This window comes from Ictidomys tridecemlineatus, chromosome 2, assembly GCF_052094955.1.
Source record: "Ictidomys tridecemlineatus isolate mIctTri1 chromosome 2, mIctTri1.hap1, whole genome shotgun sequence".
Lineage (NCBI taxonomy): Eukaryota > Metazoa > Chordata > Mammalia > Rodentia > Sciuridae > Ictidomys > Ictidomys tridecemlineatus.
This window is the reverse complement of record NC_135478.1, coordinates 200,814,493-200,832,457: the sequence shown is the minus strand read 5'-3', so window position 1 is coordinate 200,832,457 and position 17,965 is coordinate 200,814,493. Positions and strand designations below refer to the sequence as shown.

At 35.6% G+C, this 17,965-nt stretch overlaps 1 protein-coding gene across 1 annotated transcript in view; it reads right to left on the bottom strand.

Annotated features, from left to right (window-relative positions):
• Calcr (calcitonin receptor) overlaps positions 1–17,965 on the bottom strand; it is a 112,179-nt gene that overhangs the window by 42,412 nt on the left and 51,802 nt on the right. The window contains exon 3 of the mRNA XM_005340531.5: positions 2,660–2,738. Coding sequence (XP_005340588.2) covers positions 2,660–2,710 — 51 coding nt within the window. The 5' untranslated portion in view covers positions 2,711–2,738. The remainder of the gene's footprint in view (positions 1–2,659; positions 2,739–17,965) is intronic.

Genomic DNA, 17,965 nt, shown 5'->3' with positions numbered 1-17,965 from the left:
TAAACATGTATTATCATGTGACCTCATACATTTATACAATGCAAATAATATTTAGTAATAAAAAGAACTTGAATCAAGGATCCACAAATTGATGTAAAAAAAACAGTAGATCTATGTCATCATCCTAAATATTTGTAATGTACATGTTATAATTATTTGGAGTTTTCAGTTAAACTTTTCAAAATAACAGTGTTGTAAAATATACAATGTTGTACCTGGTTCTTCCAGGTAGGATCAGATGCCTAGTTGGTGTCCTATGTACTTTCTAGGGAAATGCAGCTAAGTAAACAAATAACAAGAACTAAATGCTCCCACCTAGTTTTTCTATGTCCTCATCATTGTTACTATCCATCCACATCGATAATATTTTTTTTTGAGCGCTCACAATCTATCAACTCCTATCCAAACCCTGTTACATTACCTCAGAGAAGGAAGAGAAAGTGCATGGATTTGGTTAATGGGGAAGACATCACCAAAGGGAAGGTGATGGCCCAGAACCATACTTTACAAGACCATGTGGAAAACAGTTGGTAGAATTTAATAAATATACTGGCAGTGGTTTTTCACAACAGTGTATTATGTAAAAAGTTACTAGGTGGATTAAGACCACTGCCATTTTTAAGTTACCAATGTGGAACAAAATGAATCTTTGGAACAAAAATATTTTATCTGTATGCTATTTTTTGAGATGCAGTTTATAAAATTATTTTTTATTGGTTCTTTTTAGTTAAACATGACAATAAAATTAATTTTGGTATAATTATAAAAGCACAGAATATGATTTGTTCTGATTCAGTCCCTAGTACTTCCCCTTCTCCTCCCTGCCTTTAAATGCCTCGCTCCCTTCCTTCTATTCTACTGATCTTCCTGCTATTCACTTAGTTGTTTTTTAAAATTAGAGTCTTGCAGAATTTTGTTTTATTAAAATATTCTCCAGATGACATATATAATCCAAATACAGCAAAGAGAGCACAAAGTACTGTGCTCACTTATGTTGCTGGTCAAGAAATGCCTCCAAACCATAAAATATTTCTATCTATAACTCATATAAATATATGCAATTTTTCATTATTTAAGTTGGAAGATAAGTAAAAATTATGTTTTAGTTTTTTTAAAAAATCTTTATTTTTTAGTTGTAATTAAACACAATACCTTTATTTTATTTATTTTTATGTGGTGCTGAGGATCAAACCCAGGGCCTCCCATGTTCTAGGCTAGTGCTCTATAGCTGAGTAACAACCCCAGCCCAGTGTTTTAGTTTTTTAATACACTCAAATAATCTATAGTTTAATGTATTTTGTTTAATATTTAGTGATTTCTTTAGTTTTTCTTCTACCATGTCCAATATAATTATACACTTTATGGTACAAATTATTTAGAAATATTCACATATATGCTATGACATAGGATTTCATTTGAGATATTAAAAATAACCATAGATTTATGAATAATATATACCATTATTCTGCATCTATACAATAGCACATAGGGCTTGGACATTTATCAACAAGATAAACTATTCTATTACTTTACAATATTCTTTTGTATTTTTCTTAGATTTCCAATGGCATGAAGTAATGTACACTTCTAGAAACTGGATTACTTTAAGAAAATTATACTGTAATTTATCTAAAGAAATATTTAATAGGTTAAAATAATTGGACAGTCTGATATAATAAACTATGCCCATTATCCAAAAAAAGCATAAAAGGATTGCATTAACAATCATCCCTGTAAACCATTCATTTGAAGTATAATGTTACAATATAAAAATTCTCTTACAAATTAAATTAACATTTATGGAACACTAGTAATATTTTTTTCTTAAATAATGTAAAAAGAAGCAGTTTAGGTGGACTTGTAAGCCTGCAATCTCACACTGATGAATAATGGAAATCCTGGAACCCTGGACAAGTTTAGCTTGCGTCAGTATCATAGTATAAAATCCTAAGTGACCTCTACTGCCAGTTCATTGACACATGTTATTCTGATGTGGTGAAAGAGTAAGGATTGAGACAACTCCAGATTGATTTACATGGAATTCACCCTTCTCCTTCTCATGTGCTATTGAAACTGATGTGATTGTGGGTTAACAATGTTGTTAACCCACTAGACATTGATAGTGTTTTCTAAAACAATTACTTCTAATAAACTGCATTTTTTAGGAAAAAACAATATAAAATGACACAAATTAAACGTTTTAAAAGGCTAGAGAAAGTTATGGATTGACAGTGGTATGTAAAGACTTGGATATTCTTAGTTTTTGATGAGATATATATTTGAAGTGAATAACCAGACTAATGGAGATCAGATGTTTTAAAAGTACTGTACAGCCATGAAACTATGACTCAAATACACATGTCAAACAGGAAAAACATTTTATACGAGAACGTCATCAACCTTCATGCTTATTTCCAAGATAATACAGAGGTGTTTCAAATGAACATGAAATTTTGTAAATAGACAAAACTCAAATTTCTGGGAAAACAATGGGACTAATCTAAATTAGTGAAAGTTCAAGAAGAAGATTTGTTAATGAAATATTTTTAAATGACAGTTTAGAAGAATGCCTATCCTTGCGCATGCCAATTCGATCACACACAAACATTCTTCCCTATTTGGCATTCTTGATGTCTTAGAATAATTCTGTTTGACTTACATTCAGAAGAACGAACAGTGCCAGGCACCGGAATGTCATTGGCAACTTCATTTTGGGGTTTTGAAGATCCCTCCTTGTCCTATAAAAATATAAAAGTAACAAAGGTTTAAATCGATATAGCCTCCATAACAACTTATATTTTCTTTTTCTGTCTTCTTGACTTGAAGAGGATCGATATCCCAAGACACCCTAAATAAAATACACATAAGTAGGAACAACGTTCTTATGACACAGTTGCAACTGCATGTCCCATTGTCTCTCCTGTCAAACAGATCATTGGCCTTGAGGCGCTATTAAAAAGTTCTGGAGCAAGTTTTGCATTATCGGGACTGAAATAAAGGAATCCTAAGAAATCAGAGCAATTCAGGTTGATTTTGACAATGCGTGCCATCAATAGAACTGCTGAAAATTGCTATGCAAGCATCCACAAAGAACTCCCCTCACTGGACATAAGCAAATAAAATCTGTGGTTTGTGAAGGATTCATGGTTATGCCCTGTAGATAACGTAAAGTCAACTCTAAAAGTAGTTTTATTTAGAGCCTTGATTATTTTTTTTCTCATAAATACTTCTTCAAGCTTCAAGTTGCTAGTAAGAATGTATTTCTTCCACATAGCAAAGTTGGACTATGTCACCAATTGCTCGCCATTCCCGCTCAAGAGAACCAGTCAGAAAAGGCTACTGTGTCACAAACATCAGTTTCTCAGAGCTCAGCAGATAATGGTACACAAGGAAAGATAATAAAGGGGTGAAAATTTAAATATGTATTGCTTTTCATCAGTGAGATTTGGGTGAAAACTGGATTTCAACCAGGAGAGAGTGATTATGATTTCTCTTAAGTGGCATGATTGCCTCTTACACTTTATTCATTGTATGATAGATTTTACCCATTCTTGGTGTCTACAATGTGGGCCTGATGTACTTGCTTCTGAAAGAGTAAATTCTATTCGATTTGCATACTGGCACAATAATAAATGGATAATGTAAAGTATAATTTTGAAATGTCATCTTATATCCTTATCCTTATTCATTGTTTCTGATTTAATTCAAGTCCATTCAGTAGATTAAAAGCACACACATACATGCATTGAGTGCTGAAGCACTACAAGCATACAAATGTGGGTGAGCTGGATGAGCGATGGCACTGTTATAAGAATCTGAACATCTGGGGCAGGGCAGGGAGTAGGTATAAATGACACGGAGTGTGGTAAAATAACCAAAATGCTGCCTTGATACAAAGCTCATTAAAATTATGAAAATACAGGGACTTAGAAGAGAGCCAGATAATTCTTGATTGGGAAGACCAGGGCAGGGTTTATATTTTAAGATAGAATTTGAAAATTAAATAGGCTTTTGAAAAGCAAAAACCTACTAGGCAGAGAAAGCAAATAAGATACAGAGATAGGAAAATTCATTATATCCAAAGAATAATAAATGTGATAGTTTAATTTAGCTAGAGCAGAGAGTCTCTCAGAAAGTGGATATAAGGCTAGATAAGTAGACTTTTGAGTGCTCAGGAAATTTATTATTTATTTATTATTGAAACCCACCATTTTGGCACATTGTATACATGCATATTCATCTTTATGTATATACATTATAACAACCTTATCTGATGCTTGTTACAGCTGAAATAAAATTTTTTTTTATAAAATAGCTTTTACTGTTACTGATGATGATGGTTTGTGATCTAATAAATTAAGTGAATCATAGAGCTCTGAATTCTCACAAGTGTGTTCTCTCCATACCACCACACTAGCCACACTAGCACATCTGAACATGTTAATTTTTTTGCATTGCACAATTATCCATGAATTGTCTGGATGAGAAACTAGAGATCATCCTGATTCCACCCCTTCTTCATCCCCAATATATTGTGTCCAGTATTCTGAATATTTGCATTTAGGTATCTTTCAAATATATGTCCACCCCTCTTTCCCCTCTGGCTACAGCCTCTAGACCAGTTTCAGTGCTCCACATCTTGATCTCTCCAACTCAATTTATCTAATAAAATTAATATGATCTTATCCTTTGTCAATAATTGCTTATGCATTTTAGGCAAATGCACAAAACTTTTGGCTAGGAATATAATATATGGTCCTCCTAAAGTAACATGCACCAATATGATAATGGAGAGAAATAAAGAGGAAGAAATTAAAGTTGTCTCCTAGGTCTCTAACTTGACAAAAGGACAAATAACTTAGGAGAAAGAAGTAGGAGGAGGAGGAGCTTTTGATCTGTGTCCTCTCCCTTAATTGAGAATAATGCAACAGGAATGTTCTGGGTGAGACTTATTTCCTGGAGTGAAAGGCAGGATTTTGAAATGTATGCATATATAAGGACATGAGAAACCTTTCTTAATAAGGTTGCTTTTGGAATTCCTACTTATCACAGTCCCATGATTTAGCCTTGAAGAGAAGCAGGATGTGCAGGACCTTATTGGTATCAGGTGGAAATGTTAATCACTGATAAACAAAAGTGTATGCATGCATTATAATATCACCCTGTACAAATATTGTGTATTGATCAAAAAATTTTTAAAGTGTATAGGGAGATGGAAATGTGAATGACTATTACATGGCTTTGCCATCCTTGAACAAAAGAGCACACAACTGTATATGAACCCTATTGATCCCTCTGGATCTGTCTCAATAGTATAACTAGTAAAGGTCAGTGTTCCGAAGATAGTTTTGAACCATTCTTTTACCTAAGAAAAGCTTTTGTGGAGCATTTATATAAGCAAGATCAATGTGGAGACTAAAATCCCAAATGTGGAACCTAAGTTTAAACATAAAGATGAGTAGACCATCTTCAGAGGTGCAGTTGCTGGTGGAACAACAGATTCAGCATTGCCCTGCATTCACAAATGGACACTTGTGAATAATCCCCTCTCTAGAAAACTCACTCTGGGTTGCAAAGGGGGGCTGATCTGGGGGAACCATTTTTATGGTGAATAAGCAGAATCTAAATCACTAATTCTTTGATAATTATTGAATCGAGTAATCATCCTTAAGGGTAGTAAATTTCCTTGAAAAGCAAAGTTACCTGATTTTTACTTATTTACTTTTTATGGAGAGTATGAAACATCAACGTCTGAAAATAATATGTCTATTCTCATTGGTCAGTATTTCCAAAAACATGTTTCATAGTAATTGCACGAGGAACAGTATAAAATAAGGTTTCCAAACCCAAATAAGTTTAGGAAATTAAGTCTTGCCTACACTCCTTTTAGAGATTTATCCTAGATGTTAGTAGTTTAAATAAAGACATTATTTTTCCTACACTAAAACATTCATTTATTTGACTTTTCATTCCCCAAGCTTGATTGATCACGAAACACTATTTTTTGTTTGTTTATTTGGGTGGTAACAGCTAATAACACATGTATACATACACTTAGGAAAATACTCTTATCTCGATGCAATTTCTAAACCACCCCAGTCAATAAAGACTGCAAATCATGATAATGAACTCCTTTTAACTTAAAAAGTATTTCTTTCTTTTCCATGCGGTAAAAGAGGAATGTCTGAGGTCTTACATAGCCGTATCCTTGGTTCCAAGCCCAACACCATTAATAGGCATCTAAGAGGCAATTGCTCCTTTGGAGCATTATTTGTTAAGGGGCTGTCCATCAACATCCCGGTTATGGAAACGAGGACTAGAATAAGGTGTATGAGCAAAGAGCAGGAACCAAGCAGAAGGAAGCACTACTAGTCTAAAAACAGCTGTGGACTTTTGTCACTCACAGCATTGAATCTGTTTCAAATTTAAAATCTGTCAACTGTTTTTACTATGTGTCTGTAGATATGGTCTGATCAGGTAAATGAATTTTGTGAAATCACAGGGTGGGCTGATTTTGTTGTTTTAGCAATTTCTTCTGCTCGATCAACTGATTACCTAACGTATTTGAAAATCATTCTACATTACCACAGGAATTAATGTGCCAAGGCATAATGTGGTCTAACTCAATTTATGTTGCCACATTAAGCAAAACAGAATACTTTTCTGCTCTTCATCATGAGTTTAAAATGCTCATCTAAATCCAGGCTTCAAGCCTAAGCGGAATAAACTCTAGCACTCTCTAAAATGAGGAGCTGTTATTGATAAACAGCAAGGCACACGACCTAAGATAAAAGATCTAGATGATTGGTGCAAGAGGATAAAATTGATGTCATATTGAGAGAAATAAGATTTTTTCCTTGAATTACATCAATGACTTGGCTATGTGATTTCTATCAGTCATGATAACTTAGTAGCACATATAATTATTACAGACTTAACCACTTTCTACCTTGTGTTTTACATACACACATACCATTTAACTGGCACTTACTAATTATTATGTTTTCAGTACCATGCTTGATAATTATATATGTGTTGATTTTGTCTTAACATGTGGATTCTCCTTCTACACTCAAATTATGGATGAACAAATAAAAACTAAAGGAGATAGTTTAGTTTCCAGTTGTGTAGTCACTGTGTGGGCAAATATATGTTTTGATTTCTAGTCCAGTGTTCTTCTCATGCCTGGAAGTTGCTTTCCAACTTCTACCTGCTCTTTGAGGTCATAAGCTGGTTCATGGCTGCCCACAACAAGCCTGAGGCCTTTTATATCATATGATACTTATAAATTCATTTATTTAATAAACACTTTTTGGGTATAAGTTTTCCATAACCAGCCTGGGTCTCCAGTCTTGATTTCTACTATACTCTGTTCATTAATTCAATATAAGTAATTTTCATTGTCATTTTTGAGTATAAGATGGCATTTTTATTATGACAGCATAAAAGGTCAAAGACAATAATGTATAGTTTTTTCCCTACATTATTTCTGATGGAAATAATCTGGCATGGATACTTATTTTCAGCTATTAAGGTATAAAAGGAATAGAGAGAATACTCAAAGTGCTAGACTAACCTTGGTCAAAACAGTACAAATGACAGTTTGAAAAGTTGCTGGTCTCATTGCTTTAAATTTGTAAGCATTTATACCTGAAATGAACTAGTGAAACCTACCAAAACAATTTCCCTCCAATCTGTTATAAGTTGATGGAAGAGCTCTGGTTAAAATCTCTATCATATGTTCTAACCTAGTGCATCTTCTAAATTACCACCCTGTATCTCAGTTGCCTTTAATACTCTGCATAGAAACCTCTAAAACATGGTCTTGGAATACAAGGATTGTAGTTCCTCCTCTTGCCCAATTGGATTTCTCTTAATCACCTTTAGGGCTATTTTTTTTTCTTCTGATTTTGAGGATGTCTTAGGATAGAAGGTGCTTAGACCTGATAAATGAGGATAAGTAATGAGACATCCAGAAGTGTTGTTCAAAGTATTTAACAACCATTGCTACTAAAATATGCACTAAGCAAAACAATTGCTGGCTGTAACCACAGGCATGCTGTGCCAATGCTCACTAGCTGGAAGCTACATTCCCCCTTTCCCCTATAACCTTGCTATGCATTGTGTATCTATCCTTTATATTTGTGTTTGCAGAAATGGAGGTGGGCTGGAATGAGGGAGAGAGCATTTATGGTACTTAAAAATTCATTCATCAAATATTTACTGAGTCAGATGCAGACTTGCTCTTGCGAAGTCTTTACGCATTGCAGAGAATGCCCAACTGGGAGCTAACCTTTTGCACATCCTTAACATACACATCTCCCAATCCTCCCATCAGGTATGGGATTCTATACAAAGATATTTCATCGAGATCCTTATAAGGGACCAGCTTGTTCCTGCATTTCCAATTCCAGGAGCACATATTTATTAATAGAGAGAAGCACCATCAAATGTAATTTAATCATTACAAACTTAGCCACTTATTCAATTATTTAAGGATCCATTTCCCAGAAATTTGAGTGAATTGGAAGTTATCCATTTTGCATGACTGTGTAAGCAGTTCAAAAGGTGTAAAATTAGCTGGATTCCCTTAAAAAACAGAGATTAAGTGAGATTAATGACATCAGGGATAGCCAGCCAAGTTGCATCTCTAAACATCAGCCATGGGGATGCAAATGATTTTCACCATATCTGTTCTTTCCTACCATGACCCAAAAGCTAATATTCAAAGCTCTAACATGAATGACTTTTACCTAAATTATGGTGTCAAAGTTAATTTCAATATGGTAATTTAAGTTTTCAGGTGAAGTGAATATACTATTTAATTAAAAAGAAGCTTAGTAATTGTAAAAACTTGATGACTCATCTTGTCAGTTCATTTTTGTTTATTAAAAAAAAACAGGTACATAAAGAAGTTATAGTATACAAAAGAAGGCTTAGCTAGACAAAATGAAGAATTCCAAGAAAGTAATTTTCATTAATGTAATTTGGTTTGGAAATATGGATGAGCTAATAACTGAGAAGTCAAAACTGCCTCAATTTAGTTGTTTCAGAGTATCTGGAAGCATCTACTTAACTTAGATCCATAGGTAATCCTTATCCAAATTTTTCCAATATCTGATTCACAGATGCATGTGACATTGTGTATCTCCTTGCTTCCCTCTGGTGGTGGTATTCATTCAATGATAGGAACCAAAGGAAGCAGAAATAAGAGGTGGAATTTACTCAAAGTCAACTGAGAGGGATAACTGATTTGACCAAGAGTTAACCTGAACAGGATTGGACTATCAGTAGTTTCTCCAAGTACAGACTGACCTTAACCTAAGTTCAGTACTTCTTTGCTGTGGCTAGTGGGCAGGTTGCTCATGGGCATGTCTTTCTGGGACCAGAGACAACTGCTGGTGGGTTGGTAGCAAGCAACAGAGTTTCCTTCTTAGTTTCTGTTCTCAGCCAAATAAAACACTGATACTAGTGGGACTTAGTGTTTAGTTAGAAAATCTGTTACCCTCATTTATTGATGCATAAAAATACATGTGGCCAAATTTAAATATATTAAAACAGATTAGAACCTCTCCGGGTGATGGAGTGGCAAGCAATCTTATTTTCTTTTGTTCATCTGCATTTTTATATTCTTACAAAATGAAGGAAGGGGATAAGAGGAAAGGAAAGGGGAACAATAGGAAGAAACAAAATGAACTATCTTGCTCTGTTCTGGCTTTATTCGCCATTGCTGATAGGAATGTTCCCTGTGGGATAGCTGTGGAGTTCAAAATGAGAAAGCTGTAGACAGGAGAAGGGGCAGTTAGAGCTATCACACCTTAATTACTGGTCTTACTTTCTATTTGTTTTTAGGCAACTGAAACTATACTTTAAAAACGTTTGACAATAATCCCTAATAAGGAATAACAAATAACAAATTAAAAGAAGACACTTAAACCAATAGAAATGCCATTTTCTATATAAAAGCTTCATTCATGATACCACTAGCAACATTACAATAAAAAAATGACTTAGTACTAATTAGCAGTAGATTTAAGACAGAATGTCTGATGGGCTTTCTAATTACATCTCTTAAGAGTGCCCTGATGCTGATTAGGTGTTAAAAATGTATTTCACAAATGTAATTAAAAAACTATAAAGGGAAATGAATCTCAGTGGTCAATGAAGAATAGTCATAATATGTTCATAAAAACAACTTCCAACAAAATACAAAGGCAGAACACTTTCAGTGATAATACAGAAGATTGCTCAAATTTCCCATTTTAATTCTTACCACTGTTTTGCTTCTTTGAAAGTTTGCCCTAACAGGAAATTTCACATTTGTAGCTAAAAATGGTTAAGTTTTGCAAGATCTATGCTTGAAATAAAGAAACCCCTAAATGCAAACTAATAGGCCTTAAAACAGTTACAATATCTAACCTCAGCAATATTGATACTCAAAGAATGCCAGCAGGATTTCTTTTTCTTTTTTAGGGGGGTAACAGGGATTGAACTCAGGGGCACTCTACCCTGAGCCACATCCCTAGCCCCATTTTTAATTTTATTAGAGATAGGGTTTCACTGAATTGCCTAGCACCTCGATAAATTACTGAGGCTGGCTTTGAACTCGAGATCCTCCTGCTTCTGCCTCCTGAGCCCCTGGGATTTCTTTAGTCACTTATTTCCTCTGTCGAGCAGAGTCTTCCTTTCTCATACTGCATATAAAATATGCAATCTGCTGATCTATCCACTCCAGTGAAAATTTTGACCATCTCCAAGTTCATTTGAAGAGAGAAAGCCATACATCATTGATGCCACGATCCTAGTGGTGCAGGGGTATTTCCATGTGGTTTTCGCCGCCTCATTGGTTGCTGATGTGGAATGAGCTATGGTGTCAGTAGTGGAGCCCTGATGGCAATTTTTAGCTCAGCCACCCCTGCCCTAGGCCCCCCCACCCCATGGTTTACTAAAGGGAAGTGTCAAGGAAGGTAACAGTTCTGAGTCATTCCAAGGTCACATGGAAAAGGTCTATATTTTTTGTCAAGTTCAATAGTGTCTAGATGAAGCCGGAAATAAGAAAATGGAAAAGTTCATCATTACACTGGTGTTTGCTTAGTTCCTCCAAAATAGTTTGATCTCCCTTTTCAATTAATTGGTTGGCACATCCAGTTGTGTCTCTTTTAGTCAAAGAGGGAAGAATGTGATGGCACTGGTTATAAAAATAGGTACCCTTCCATTTGGGACAATTGGAAGGATAGGAACTTTCCCAGATTTTCTAGAGATGATGTAATCAGATACCCTTATTGAACATGAAATTAAGGCTCAGAGAGGAGAAAAGGACCTTGTTCAAAGTCAGAAAGTGTATGCCTGGCAATGGGAATGTGGATGGTCTTCCTTGGACATTTCATGTGGTCTTACTCCTCTCCTGTCTCCTCTCCACCCGGGCTCCTTTCAGGAAGCTGCCAAACTTCCCATCTCCACCATCAGATGTAAAGACCAAATAAAGAAAGAAGTGGATAAACCATGTCTACAAAGTGGGATAACAAGAGAACCCAACTGTATCCTTGAAAAAGAGTAAGTGAAATCACATCCAAATACAGTTCTTTATACTGTCCCTCAGTTTCTATATAGCATAGTAGATACTTCACATTCTAAGGTGGTTCTTGGCTCATTCTTGTATGACGAGCAAGTTGAGTCAAATACAATGCTCATATTGCTTATTTTTATTAAACTCCCGTACTTGTAGGCAATTCAAGAATATATTTTGAACTGGAAATGATCACAAATGATCAATCTGAGTCCTGTCATCTTTCTCAGTGTTGAAATTTTTTAAATTCACTTTTTCTCTCAGGAACTTAGCTGTAATAGTACTACTACTAAAAATTATTTAACTTTTTAAAAAAGATATATAAGCCAATAATTCCTCTAAAGTTTTTCATAAGTATTCCTCCATTTCTTAATTTGAACATTATGTTAGGTGTATGTCACTACAATTAAAAATACTAATAATAATGAAAAGAAATAATAATACTAATAATGAAAAGTTTCGAATGATTGTCATTATTGATAATTTATTCCCTGAATCAGGAAGGAAAAAGAAATGTGTGGGGAAGTGGTTAAGAAGGAATGACTAGAACACGATTCTGGAGATCCAGCAACTTTGGGCAAGATGTGGACTATAGCTGTGAAATTAAGATTGCACTACAGCTTCTCTAACCTTCAGTAACTGTAATACTATGGAGTTGGAGAACACAGAGAACTAGGAATCAAACACAACAATGCTCAATTTTAAGGGATGGAGGAAAGAGGGAGCAGAAAGACATTTTTCTTGGGGGGGGAAAATGATGGGCAGAGTAATCCTGTGCTCTAAATAGCAGTCAAGATCTTAGGAGCTAGAGGATGCATTTTATACTCATATCTCCCTGCGGGCAAAGGTCACTTCCCCCCTCTGGATGGCAGTGTGCTGAACAAAGAAACTCAATTTAAGGACACTGCTTGGAGAGGGGCAGATTCCTATTTCATTAAAGAATTGCATGAAAAGAATTGTGAGGGTACCCATTACTGGATAGCTCCAGAGCGTGGCCAAGAAATAGAAATCATTGAATCAGGTCTATTATTCATTTTAATAGTTCTTTTCTTTTCCTTTGGACATTGGGACACATCCCTCATGAAAGGACAATAAGAACAAGCCTCCTTTGAGTGACTATCAAATAGAGAATGAGATATCATTAAAATGCTTTTGTAAGGTGGTTTTCATGGTTAATAAGCATTTCAATGGGGATTGCTAAAATCATCATAAAAAAAGCAAAAAGAAAAAAGCATAAAACAAAGTGAGACAATAAACCAAGACAAAAGACAAAGATTTTCAACAGAATGGATAAATGGCCAGAGGTTGTAAATGGATGTATTGCCTGCGTGAGAGCCAAACAATGGTGAAAAGAATATCATTATGGGGCAGATATTAGATTTTGTTCGGAACTGGAGATTGATTGATTTCTTTCTTATTATAGTACTGGGGGTTGAACCCAAGGACACTCTTCCTCTGAGCTACATCCCAGGTCTTTTTATTGTTTATTTTGAGACAGAGTCTCATTAAGTTGCCAAAGCTGGCCTGGAATTTGTAACCCTCCTGCCTCAGCCTCCTGAGTAGCTGGCATTATAGGGGTGTTCCTATAATCTGCACCCAGCAAACAACTAGAGATTTCTATGTGAAATCTTTGTTTGTCTCTTACTTAAAAGGCAGAAACTCCAAAATGAAATCCTTTCCTTATGCTCATTTTATTGGGATATATTTGTTAATGTTTTAAGTAATCTTATGGAATCATCTAATTTACTAAAACAAACAAATTTGTTGAGGTTCTAATTTGTGCCAAAAAGATGTGTTAGACTCTAGAAAAATAACGCTAAAAAAAATATATGACATCCCTGCCTACATGGGTTTTAAAGTGAAGTAGAGGAGACATACAAATAACAATACAAAACTAGAAGATTAAGTAGAAAAATCACAATTATAAGTGCTACCACAGGGTGCATGCCTGTAATTCCAGCCATTTGGGAGGCTGGGGCAGGAGGATCACAAGTTCAAGGTCAGCCTTGGAAACTTAACAAGACCCTCTGCCACTTAATGAGGCCCTGTCTCAAAATAATTATTTTAAAAAAAAATTTTTAAAAAAAGATATGGAACTGTAGCTCAGTAGTACAGCACCCCTGGGCTCCATCCCCAGTATTAAATGAACAAACCAAAAAAGAGCCCTTGGAATTCTGACAGTCTCTAAGAAGGATATTTACCTAGCAAGGATAGGCAGGGAAGCTTCCCTGGAATGGTCTGAGTAGTTTGTTGGCTGTGGTGAAGGAGTAGGAGCTTATCAAGTACAGGAGGAGAGAACTCCAGGTATTGAAAATGTGTAAAGCCCTCAGGTGTGAGGGAATGTGCTAAATCTGAGGATCCTGTGAGCTAAGGTAAGACATGCCTGCAAAGATACAGAGTATCAGACCCCACAGACCATACTTCATGGGCAGAATTGTATTCCTCACTCCTCAAATTCTTAGGTTGATTTTCCAACCCCATGTTCCCTTAAAATGTGACTATATTTGAAACGGGATCTTAAAAAGCTCATTAAAACCAGGTGCAGTGGCACACATCTATAATCCCAGAGGTTCAGGAGGCTGAGGCAGGAGGATCTCGAGTTCAAAGCCAGCCTCAGCAATGGCAAGGCACTAAGCGACTCAGTGAGACCCTGTCCCTAAATAAAATACAAAACAGAGCTGGAGATGTGGCTCAGTGGTTGAGTGTTCCTTACCTCTTATTGGAAGAGTGTCCACATCACACTCTAAACAAATCATATGAGAATGGGATGAATTTTGGAGCTGCCATATTTGGAGAAATAAAATCTGTCACAGATCAGAGCTTATTTATGGGAGCCTGGTTCAAGTTGAAAACTGTGCTCAGAAGTTTTGTGTATGAATGGGGCAAGACAGCATAACTCCACAAGGAAGAGGAAATGTCTGTATTCCCTCCTCTTGAATCTGGGCCCACATTAGTTAGTAATCAATTTGACCAGGAAAGTGGAACAGAAGTGACTCTGCATGACTTTCTAGTCTTAGCTATAGAAAGTAAGATAATTTCTGCTCTGCTTGCCCTCAGAATCTGGCCACCATGTTGTAGGAAGCCCAGGCCATAACACAAGGAAGGATCAAGCTCAGGCGTTCTTAGTGATGATACAAGCATCATCTGACACATTTGTGATGAAAGAGCCAGCAGATGATTCTAGCCCTTCCGTGTATAAATCTGCCAACTGATGTCCCAGACATCGTGGAACAAAGTCAGGTTGTTCTTGCTGAGCCCTGTCTAAATTCCTGACCTACAGAAACTGAGAGATAAGAAACTATTATTGTCTTAAGCTACTAAAGATTGGGTAATTTAACATTAGCCATATAGAACTGTAATAAAATATGGCCTCAAGCCTCAGATAAAAGTTTAAGAAAAAGTAGTTTAATCTATTTCTAGTTCTTCAAAACACTTGATGTGTTAGTCTGGTTATAACTAGTCTTGATTCTGGGTTATTTTTTCATCTTCAAATTGGAAAAACTAGACTAGATCCCCTTCAGCCCTAGAATCCACAATTCTATGATGGAGCATTCTTAAGGGGCTATAATAAGCTACACCTAATAGATATTTGCTGAATGAATGAATGCAAAAAATTATAAAAAAACATGTAATAGCCATTTACTAAATACCTTGGGGGCTTTAATTACTATAGAGTCAACAGAGTGAATATGATAAGTTTATCTTCCTATCTGCATTGATGCACATTTACAACCCCTTCAAATTTGCTATATGGAAGGTGAACATTTCTGCTTATGATATTCATGATGAAAAGAAAATGAGGTATGGAGCATGACTTACCACTTTAACTTTACAGATACAAAAGCAGTATAGACAATATTAAAAGCCACACAGATAATATGGAGTAGCAAATACAAACTGGGGACATGGCAGTATTCAGTACTCCTTTATGGAAGGAAACCTAGGGCTTCACAAGCCTGGGTGCATGAGAATCATCTGGGGAATTTTTATCAGAACACCAATATGTTGGGCCCACACTTAAGATTCTGATTCAGTGGGTGCATCCCACGTGTTGCTAAGAAAACATCTCATTTGATTCCTGGGGAATAGTTTGGCTAGATACAACACTAACTTTTAGTTCTTTGTTTTATTCCTATCCTTTACTTTCCCTGAAAGAAAGAACACATTTGCACACTATTCTATTTTTTAGAAATAAATGATCCTTAACTGAAATTAAGGAAATAGTTTTTAGAGGAGATAAAATGATGATTCTCATTTTGTTTTATTATTATTATTATTATTATTATTATTTTGGAATTGGGGATTGAACCCAGGGGCACTTAACCACTGAGCCACATCCCCAGCCCTTTTATTTTTTGAGACGGGGTCTTTAACCTTGTTAAACTGCTGAGGCTGGCTTTGGATATGTAATCCTCCTGGCTCAGCCTCCCGAGATGCTGGGGTTACAGGTGTGAGCCACCACACCCAGCTCATTCTCATTTCTTGATCATTGAAAATTGAACTATGTTAAAAATTCTGTGTGGCAGAAATGGACCATGACATACAGGAAAACAACAAGCCATGAGGCCGTGACTTAATTGAACCACAAGGAAGATCAAGGTTCTGGAACTGAGTGCCCATTTGTCTCAATGTCATTCTCTGGGGCACTAGCACATCTGCCCAAGAAAGATGAAGATGATCCTCAGCAAATTAGATTGAATGTTTTTGTTTGAGAGATGACCTAGTTTTGGTGAGAGAGAATGAAAGTTTTGTTTCTAGGGACTGGACTTTGCCTTTGAGAGATTCGTTACTGGGCTGAGGGCAGAGCAAAGCACTGTGGTCCAAATGAAAGCACAGCAGAGAGGGATCCCATAAGATTCCCACACAGAATTCTTTTCTCTCCAAGTCTCTTAAATTGTCCTCAACAATATTGGTTTTCAGACAGAAAATGATGAAGTCTTACCTTGCACATTACTGAAAATCTAATTTGGGGAGTCATCCTCTGATAGTCACTAGAAACTCTGAGACTCAAGTATTAGAAATATATTATTACCTGGGAAGGAAAGGATCCTAATAGGGTATTTAAGAGCTAACAGTCTTCCTAACCTTAAGTCATATAAATAAACAGAAGCCTGAAGTTCTTTTGGACACAGGACAAAAATCAAAACAAAATGAAAAAACTTTCAAGACAACTCAGCAAAAAATTCCAATTTAGCATCAATCTAATACTTTAGAGGTCAACTGTTTTCGAAGCAAAAACTAGCTTTATTTTCTCTCTAAAGACTTTGGCCCAAGCAGCATTTTAAATACTCACATTTGGAAGTTAACTTTCTGCCAAATGCAGAAGTTTCCAGTTTATTTGTTCAATGAAAAATATTCAAAGGGATTTTATTTATTTCAGGAACAACCAAATAAATGATTCATATAAAAATACTGAATTTTGAAAGCCTAAGTACAGAACTGAAAAGTCTCTGTGGTAAAATTAGTAATATTTCATTCTAATTCCAAAATGTGGATATTTATATATTGAATATTTAAAAATCTAATTTACTTCAATCATTAATTTGACCTAAAGCTTATCTAGAATCATGTTAGTGAGGCACTGTTCATAATACTTTTTTTGGGCAGGAGGTACTTGGTATTGAACCCAGGAGTACTTAACCACTGTACTTAACCATCCCTAGCCCGTTTTAATATTTTATTTAGAGTCGAGGTCTCAGTGAGTTTCTTAGGGTCTTCCTAAGTTGTTGAGGGCTGGCATTGAACTTGTGATCCTTCTGCCTCAGCCTCTTGAGTGCCTGGGATTACAGGAGTGCACCACCATACCTGGCCTTAATACTTTTGCTAATATATATTTTTAATTTTAATTTTGAAGGAATTTTTCAGATATGATTTGGAATGGCATATATATTTTTTCTTTTTCAACAGAAGCAAACAAACTTTACTAAAGTTTTTTTTTTTTAATTTCACTGTAAATTTTCCTATTGTGAACAAAGGTATTTATCATTTCTCTTATCAGGGAGGAGTTTAGAATAGTAGGTGCTCAATAATCATTTATATTGATTACAAAAAAAGCGTGTTTTCGAGAATAGAGGGGTGACTGTAGTTCAACATAAGCTATCACATATTTTATGAATGGTAGAAAAGAGAAGCCTCCAAACACAAAATAATGAGATGGAATTATTAATTACTGTTTTAGTCAGGTTTTTTTTTGTGTGTCACTGTGATCAAAAGACCTGACAAGAACAATTTTAGAGGACAAAAATTTTATTTGGGGCTCATGGTTTCAGAGGTCTCAGTCCTTCGAAGGCTGAATCCATTGCTTTGGACCTGAGGTGAGAAAGAACACCATAGTGGCCTACCTCCTCCAACCACACCCTAGCTACCTAGGGTCACCACCCAGTTAATCCATTCAACTGG